This window comes from Pelmatolapia mariae, linkage group LG23, assembly GCF_036321145.2.
Source record: "Pelmatolapia mariae isolate MD_Pm_ZW linkage group LG23, Pm_UMD_F_2, whole genome shotgun sequence".
NCBI lineage: Eukaryota > Metazoa > Chordata > Actinopteri > Cichliformes > Cichlidae > Pelmatolapia > Pelmatolapia mariae.
In genome coordinates, this window is record NC_086246.1 from 47,374,644 (window position 1) to 47,384,300 (window position 9,657).

The 9,657-nt window shown below is 40.8% G+C and overlaps 1 protein-coding gene across 1 annotated transcript; it reads right to left on the reverse strand.

Moving 5' to 3' along the window:
• Nucleotides 1-366: 366 nt before the first annotated feature.
• Nucleotides 367-7,838, reverse strand: lpla (lipoprotein lipase a). Its single transcript, XM_063466629.1, has 10 exons — nt 7,626-7,838; nt 6,626-6,831; nt 6,110-6,289; nt 5,473-5,584; nt 4,577-4,819; nt 3,727-3,969; nt 2,796-2,916; nt 2,456-2,638; nt 2,248-2,355; nt 367-1,673 (listed from the first exon to the last, which is right to left on the reverse strand). The coding sequence occupies exons 1-10, from the start codon at nt 7,723-7,725 to the stop codon at nt 1,622-1,624; spliced, it is 1,548 nt and encodes a 515-aa protein (XP_063322699.1). The 5' UTR covers nt 7,726-7,838; the 3' UTR covers nt 367-1,621.
• Between the last annotated feature and the right edge of the window lie 1,819 nt (nt 7,839-9,657).

Here is a 9,657-nt window from a genome sequence, read left to right on the forward strand (position 1 = left end):
TAACCTAGCTTCAAGAGCTCTTCCCCATATCTTCATGATGTGGCTCATCGGCATCGCCACAGATCTGCATCTTCATGAGAACTGGTACCAGAACACATTTGCTGCATTATTTATATGTATGAGTGATGCTGATACATGTAACCTTCATTATAAGGCTATGTTCTTTTGATAGCAAGGGCTGTTGACCCCTACCTAACCAGCATCTGCACATACTCATACAAAGTAGTGGTTCCATCTAAATGGTTGATTCCATAATATTAATTAAAAGTTGTGCATGTGTTCTTAATTAAAAAAAACCATGACTGTATGGTTAGTTTTTCTCATCCATAAAATTAGTGAGAAATGTAACTCCAACACATCTCCGGTAATCACAGTATAGTTATTTTAATCATTTTAAAAGCAGCTTTGAGCAGTAAGGAATATTGCAGCGTGGCTTATCTCTTTGCCAGGTTATTTCTGCAAACAATACCTTGCATTTCAGTTCGTAAATGCACTCAACAGCTAGAACTGAGACCAATTTGAACGATCCTTCCAAGGTCTCGCCCACAAAAACACAAACCGCTTGAATTGTAAAAAATAGAGATGACAACGGGAGCCTGCCAAAATATATTACAGCTTTATATACAAATATATAAATGTACAATCAATAAATACAAGGTGAAGTAATCTTGAGATGTATTATGGCTGTCGTTTATGTCAGTCCATCACAAATCATAAAGGCTTGGGTGATTTTTTTGTAATGTTTGCCCTTTTAGTATATGGGTATAATTTAGTGAAATGAGGTCAACTGTTTCAGGTGAGATGCTGTTGACCGAGAGGCGCACTTATCCTTTAAAATTTGATCAGTTTACCAAAACTAAAACAATGCATATCCTTATTGGAGTGCAATCTCGATGATCTTAACATCTGAACTGCTTCGAGGGGCGGAGAGCCTTTTAAAGTGACCAGTGACACAATAACCAACAAAATCAAAGATCAAGCAAGACTTCAAAAGATCAGATATTACCATGTAGCTCATATTTGAAAAGATACTGATTAAGGTATTTACAAAGACCACTGTGATTCTCCATTCAGTAGATTGTAAATGCTTCTTTGGTCCCTGTTGATTGTTGGCAATTAGTGGTTAAGTAAAGACAAATGTTGGGCACAAAATAATCACTTTGGACATTTAAAAAACATAAAAACGAACAAAGATGTGCTTAAATTATGCCTATCACTCTGGATTATTCAGACATCACTGATAATCCAAGTTCACAAAGGCTCAGAAAACACATCGCTTCTGTCATTGCAAGTATATCAAAGTCGGTATAAACAGTACATATAGGATACAAAAAGCAAAAATAATGATTACAAAGCAGTTCAAGCTACTTAAAAATGTCAGCACATCATCAATAAGAAACCTGCCTCAGCAGCGTGATTTCTAGCACTGTGGATGAGGTTAAGTTGGTTGCACGGGAAGTTCAGTAAATACAAGAAGAGCAGGAGAAGAAGAGAAAAACACAGCAAATCTCATATGTGTCCAGTTATTTGCGAAGGCTTTCCCAGCGTTGCTGTGTGTTGCCCATCTTTGGCTACGTGTGAAGGGACAGATGATACGCGCGGTGGGTGTTTGAGCGCAACTTCAAGCGTCCTGCTCCCCAAAAAGGCTGCCCTTCGTTTTAAGCTTGTGCGCCCTGGAAAGAAGAAGAGTAAAATGAGACATCTTGCCTTTGATAATACGAAAACAAAGCTCACAGGACCCAAAGAATGCTATCTATAGGATTCAAATGTGATAAATGTTTTATTCTTGTTGCTCTTGTTTTCAGATTTCATCTCCTCCTGGCCTCCACAGTTTCCTCTGTCACGCCAACCACCTGCTCGCCCTCTCTCACCACATCCACAAACATCTTTGGGCCGTCCTCCTTTCATCTTGCCTGGCAACTCCTTCTTCAATATCCTCCCCTCTTAATACATCCAGTAATTCTCCTCTTTGCATTTCTAAACCTGCTCAATCTCCCCTGAACTGCCTAATGTCTCTGCCTAAAACTCTTTCTAATACATTTGTAACTGTTAATTCAAGTTTAATTATGTATTTCTGTGGTTCAGGTTTGATTTACTCATTTTTCCACTCATCTTCCTCCAATTTATCAGCTCAGGGAAAATTGAGTTCTCTGCATCTCTCTAACAAGATAAATGTACTTTTTAAATTTAGGCAAACCCTTAAAGATTTTATTTAAAGTAGAAAATGTTTCACTGTCTTTAACTTACAGCTTTTCTTTACGGCTCTGTTTGTCTTCCTTTGACTTGACAAAGACGGCGTTCTCTCCTCCCCGGGTGAGGTCAACAAACTCTCCGTCCTTTGCATTAAAGATCACCCTGAATACACACAGAGAAAAAAAAACATTATTATCATCTTAAACTATTATTTTTCCGTCACAAGACTGCAGTGCATAAATGTCAGCAGGTCTGAACTTACTTGGACTGAGTCTCTCCACACTTGATGCGAAGTTTTCGGATGTTGAACTTGGTGCTGCCCCACCAGTTTGACCAGCTGATGTACGCATCCCGCTCCCAGCGCAGCTTCACGATCATCAGGTCTCCGATATCCGTGTCGGTGGTGATGAGGAAGGACTGAGTGGTGTTACTGTTCAGGGCTGGTCTGCAAGGTTAAGAGAAGAGAAGCTGCTCAGATTTGAAGGTTCTCTACACGGATTGTTAGATTTGTCTACCTTTTCTTGTAATCTACATGTGCACGTCTTTGCAAACTTGGTTTTAAAGTTATAAATGTAAATATGTATGCTGTTTAATGTACTCACAGAACAAAAGAAATATCTTCCTTCTCTCCATTTGTTCCATACAGGGAAATCTTCATTGGCTGCTCCGTGAAGCTCTCCTCGTTCTGGCTGAAGAAATGTGCCTTCACCTGGTAGTGGAAAACTGTAAGAGGGGGAATCCGGTTGTTAGAGATTAGCCCACTTCTCTTATTTGACTGCTCCAAGTTTGTTTATCACTAGAAAAGCTTATGTAACCTGGACCTTTATCTCAGCGTGACCTTTACAGACTGGCATTTAAAACACGGATTTGCACTAAATCCTGGCTGGTTTCACTTGCAAAGCCACATATATGACTAACAGCCAGATTCCCAGACACGGCTCAAGACGTGCACCAGATTAGAGGAAAAATTCAATAAAGATCTTTGTTGGAAAAAGTCACTGAGTGGCGAATGAGGCTTGATCCATTTTGGAGACCCTATATATCTACAAAACATGCTAAGCTGTCCACACAAAGTTTCTAACAATAACACTGTTGGCTTGTGTCAATAAACTTTTCCACTGCTGGTGTCCACTGGTCTCACTTTTCCTTAACATCCCCTCCAGCAAACGAAACACCCATGACACCTTCTCGTAACCTTCTGAGTGCGTGATACTTTTTGTACACGTGTCGTTGCAGTAAGTGTCACCTTTCCTGGTCCACAAATTGTGCACAGCAACACTACCAGTACTACCAGTAATTCCAGCTTCAGGAAACCACATGCACACTAAGAACACCACAGAACAGTAGCTCATAGACTGAGGATTACTTTAATAAAGTATGTGAATGGCTTAAATCATTGTAATCCTCCATAAAGTACATAAAACCAGCTGGAATTTTCTTCAGCTGTTAAATTTAATCTCTTTTGCACTGCAGGGAGCATCCATTCATTCTACTTTAATATCACTGACAGATATTCAAATCTTTTCTTTTTACCTTTGAAAGGCATCGTTCCACGAGTCTTGAGGTACATCGCTGTGCTGCGGGCCGTGCGGACCTTTTTCACATTGTAGCCGATCTTGTTGCAGCGGTTCTTCCTGCAGCTGAGGCACATTCCCTTGTTGAAGGTGTCTTTGGAGTTGCATCGGAAGGCCACGCTCTGCTGCTCGATGTTCAGCAGAGAGTCGATGAACAGGTGGATGGAGCGCTCGTGGGAGCATTTGACAAGCTGGTCCATATCTGCGAAACAGAGAGCAAAGAACATGTAAGGTTTCTGCACGTCGCCCAGAAAACATCATGCAAACATGGAAAATTACTTCCTCATGTTGGACTTTTACTGTTTTTTTAACACACGCTGACCCACAAGCCATTTCCCACTTAGTTCTGCTCTGCTCTGTTAAAATACAACAGCTGGGGAGGCAGAACATCAAGAGGCACTTTAATCTCTGTCACAGTGCAAGTCTGTTATGACTGGAGGCAAACACGCTTTAACTGCGGCCCTGAAAGCTTTTATACAGTCAGTGTCTGTTGATGCCACGTAAACTTACAAGAACTTATTATGTTTCACAACTCTGTTAGACATTTGTTAAACCGATCGTTTATACAATTTAACCGATCACACTTATCTTCTGTTTTTGCTCATTATACTGAACATAAACACTCATTCTTGGTGTTGAAGAACAACAATTATGTGACGCTGCATATTCTGATATGAATCCAGGTTATATTTGTATTTCGCTGTGTGTTATCATCAGTAATCAAATCAAACCTAAAAAAAGTACTTTAATTTGACTATTTGTAAAAGTGCAGTCAAGAGCAAAAAGCAGGGAGGGTTTGTATGTCATACTCTGGAGGCCTTTGATTCCTCCTAATGCAATTCCCATCAAAGTGTTCTGGATGTCGCAGCCTGGCTGGAAGGTGCCTCCGTTGGGGTAAATATCTATGTGACCCACTGGTCTCTGGATGCCAATACTGCGGTCCGGGGAGCCCCTGGTGTTGGTGTGCAGGACGTCCACAAACTGGGCATCACCTCGGGACAGTGTGCTCTGTTCATCCGCATGCTCGAACGTGGGGCCGGCGGGATCCAGTCCTGGAGAAAAAGAGGGATTTGCGTTTATTTACTGTGTCACAACAAAGAAAATATGGAGAGATTTGGATGTACTAGAAGAAAGCGGTCACTTTTATGGATAGATTTACTAACAGAGCTGCACATTAAAGTATTTTGGCCTTTTACTGCACCTATGCAGAACCGCTGAAGCTCAAAACAATGTGAGGCAGTGAGTGCGGGCTCTTAATGGGGCGCAGTTCTTAGATCACAGTAAACACACCATTATTCTTGGCAGGTCAGACAGATTTCAAAGCTGGAGCAACGTCATAGTGGCAAAAAAAAACCTGGAGCCACTAGCTGGCAGGAGCTCAGTAGATGTAGATACACATGCATGCCCAGATTATGTTTCACTGGCATGCTGAGGTGCTTTTGAGAGCGGCACTGGAAAAAAATACTCATACATATGGTATGGTATGTTTACACACACAGGCACTTACACTAAATTTAGTATTTAATGGTATCTGACAACAGGTCACAGTGCTTACAGCTAAAAAACCTTACACAATCTTAACTCTACTGATGCAGTTGTGTGAGACTGTGCTGTCAGTCAGAACAGAGGGCGACAATGACCCATTGTGCTAATAAATCTATAATGTGAGCAGATAATAATCCATTTGATATCTTAATGCTCTTACCTGTGATCCGGCTGATTTTGTGGTTGGTAAGGTCTCCGGCAATTCCAGCAACATGCGCTCCCAGACTATAACCCAGCAGATGAACTCTGTCCCAGGGCAACTGCAGCTCGTTCTGAAAGGTAAGAAATGCGTCAGAAGAACATATTACACTCCCTTAAAACAGTTTGCAGAGAATCCTGCAGACTTGCAAGAGGGATCAAAACTATCTGTAGGTTATAGCTTTTCCAAATGTTCATAGAATTTTGGAAATCCTCCAAAAAAGGGGATCATTTTATGTAATTTGGGGTTTGTCAAATCTTTGCAAGCTTCATGTAAACAAATGAGAACATTCTTCACGCCAGTTCCCCTTTTAGCCTTGTTCAAACCAAAGCCACGCTCCACTAAGCCTTGTTAGGAGACGCTGCTGTGAGCCACAAACGCGGTCATAAAATGCTTTTATTGGCATTTAAAATCATAACCAGTAGGAAAACATATCCGCAGCAGCACCACGGGGTACAAAACATTACATCATGTAAAGCAACTTTCTCTGGCAGCACACTGACGACAAGTCAGCGCTGTGGTAATATGGCCATCCGAAAAGAAAAAAAAAATGTGTTAAGTTAGCTGTCAACCACTGCTTTTCTGTGAGAGCACTTACTTGTATCCAGGTAACAAACTTGGCGACGTCACGACCCACTAGTTTGGTGTAGGCGGCAGAGGTCGGGTAGTGCTGGTTGGCTCGGGTCAGCCAGTCCACCACAATCACATTAGCAGTGGGTACACGGTCATACAGAGCAGACACCAGCTTGGGCACCCAGCTCTCAAACATCCCTGTTACCTACAGGAACACACACAAAGCTAGTGTGAGGTCAACTGCAGCATGGCATGATTTATTCTTGCCTTAGCCCTCGCTCTGTGTCCTGTTGCTGGAGAACAGCCAAAGCATCATCAGGTTCAAATTTTGCTGCCTGACTGGCCATAAATCACATTAAAACAGAAAATGCATGGACTTCCTATCATTCCTTTCCCAGCCTGTTTTCTCTTACAAGTGTAGCTTTGTATTAAGTTTACAATTCTGCCCCAAAAATAATAGTACAATTGGTAGGTTTGGTTTTTTAACATCAGAACAAAGTATTTTTCTGCCATTTGCAAAGAGCAAAACATGCCGACATACCGTCCAGCCATGTATCACAATGAAGGTCTGTGTTTCTGGATTAAAGTTGCACTCCTTGATGGTTTCCGGCCTCCCAGGTACTATGTAACACATGTCATCATCCGGGGTGTCTGCGGTGCGCAGGGAGAACTTGGACACGATGTCGGTGTAGTCGGTGAGCCATTCAGTGGTATTCAGCAGTTGATCAATGGTGACTGTAGTGTTTGCTGTTACAACACACACAAACAAGCAGTGATAGATTGTTATGACATGGCAGAAAAGCGGGTGAGCAGGTGAGACAAAGACACACTTTTTAACGCTGTTATTAAGTTCCAGTTAAATGCAGTTTTTCAATAATGACGGAAAACTCTTCATTGTGTTTAAAGACAAAACAATACGGTTACATTGTTTTTTAATTAAGTGAATCAGCATCATTTTACGCTTTGGACTGCTGATGCATAAAGCATTGTGAGCGGTGGAGCAGTAGGAGTGTAAAGCGTGACGGTGTCGCCCCCTTTTGTCTCCTGAATTCCCACCAGCACAAGTTTTGAAAGTTTCGTGACGGCTGAAAAAATGAAGAATGTGGATTTTCCGGAAATAAAACTGGATCTTGTAAAGTAAATAATAATAACTTTCTCCCTATGAGACAGACTATGAAATTGAATTTGCGTTGTAACCTAATTAAATATGAGCATCGTGTTTTTCTACTCTAATATTTTTCATGTTTTATAATAAAACTGGGAAAATAAATGTGCGAATATTTTTTGCTTTTAGTTTTTCCTGTGTTAATGCCTTCTGCTTTACTCCTCTTTCCTCGGACAAAAGCCTCTTGGCCGTATTCACACATGGAGCTAAAGACCTAAATTCCGTCCGCTTATTACGGGGTTATTACCGGTCAACACGGTGCAGCGCGCATTAATTAACCTGCATCCATTTACTTAAACAGAGCAGCATTGGGGTAATATGATAATAATAATTTAAAATAAATAAAAAGTATCTCAGCCACATAAGTCGATCTTACCAAAAGCGGTGGTGTTGGATTCAAGGTCTGAAGAAAAAGTTGCAAAGATTTTTCCCAAAATTATCCAAGCAGTTAAAAAGCAGATATTTTGTTTTCCCATCTTATTGATGTGTTTCTTCGAAATGCTGCTGGATGCTGGTGGAGCAGTCGTAGATCCAGTTGTTGTTGGACCGGTCAGAAAGTGGTGTGAAGCTGGAGCTGAGGACTGAAGTTGCTTATGGTCTGTCACAGTTGCCGCTACAGGTCATCTTTATTGGTGGCTTATTTGAATATTCAAGTACGATTGGCTGGAGGTTCGAAGGCGGAGACTAATGTTTATCCCAGCTCTGAGTGAGCGAGGAGAAGGAGAACAGATCATCCACATCCTTCTTTCTAGAAGAGCTGGCTGCACGGCAGAGTGTTTTATTTACGCGGTGATAATAGGGTTAGGTATGAACTACCATTCAAGACAATGGATTTTTAAGAAAACACCAAAGAGTTTCCTCACACTTCAGCCAAACAGTGACATTTAAAACAGCATATTAGTCTCATTAACTGGTGTATGGATTTGGATGCATGTGTTATTATTTTATGCAACATATGATCATACTGCTCTCCGTCTTGGCCAGGACATTCTTGTAAGAGACTTTTAATCTCAAGAGGTTTTTTCATGAAATCATGAAAAAATACTCAGAGTCTTTACAATTTGCAGCTAAACGTCTTGCTGTAAGTTTGTGCTTCAAATAAAAATGAACAAAAATGAGGGCAGGGGAAAACCAGCCCATTGAGTCATGACTTTACATTAGTTGGGCAATGAACAATCACGCAGTGCGGATCGAGGCAGGGGAATGAATCCAATGAAAACATGTTGTGTCAGCGTGGAAGTGAGTGTTGGTAATTTGGGTGGACTTAACCTTTTAAATATCCAGATGGAGAGATACCCCTGTGTGCTTGTGGGGAAACATCACTTCTGTGAAGCCTTGAGCCTTGCGTGACACAATAATACTTTTTTAATCATAGGCTACCTGTTGCCATGTTTTGTTAGTTACTATATAGAGGTCGCTCCGTCTTTATGGTAAACACTACAAATACTGGCTTTGAATACTGGAGTACACATTTCATAAGTTAAATATACATTTTCTAGGTTTTTCCTCCTGTGAATTTATGGTTCAGTTACCTAGATTACGTTTCCTTTTTAATGACTAATTAATGACACTGGTCACAAGCCAGTGTACTCCTAATGCCAGGCCTATCCAGCACTAGGAGGCAGGAAAGGCATGCAGATTGTCACTAAGAAGAAAAATCATTTGTAAAACACAGAATAAAATATACAATTCACAATAAATGTATACTTATAAATGTATTATGAGCTTAAAAATACATTAACCTACTTGATGTTTCCTATTTCAAGATCAATAAATCGTCTACATCAATAAATCAAATCACTTTAAATTCTAAATATTACTGCTTGTATCACTGATCTTTCCTTTTTTATTTCATATTCACATTTTAGACTACTTTGGCAGTGGTACTGGTATAAGTCTGATCTCAGCCAGGTGTTTTCTGCTTGTGGCATCATTACCCCAGCGTATATCGTTGTGGAGGTGACAAAGCAGAGCTTTTTGCGAACGGGAGAAGTGTTCCTTCTAACACATCTTGTATAAAAAGGGGCATTTTAACCCTAACAGTGACGTTTTCCAAAACCAAACCAAACAACTACTGAAAACAAAGTGTAAAAAATGAAAATACAACACGAGCCCTATGCAGGAACACAAACTTGTGTCTTCTTGATCATAAATCTTGTGATTTATTCACTGCAGACATGCCAACAAAGATGCTGCGCTGCAAGTTGAGAAATCACACTAGAGGGGGGACCCAATGCATTAAAACATGACAATGCTTCTTATCAAACATGATGAAGTGGGAGTGAAAGTGTGTTGACACAAAACAGATCCGAAGAAGCGCATCGACAAAGTCTTTCGAAATGCGAAATGAATCTGGAGATCTTTCTTCTGTGTGAGTTGAAGGCTTTTGCATCTTTGTGCCCCTGGGG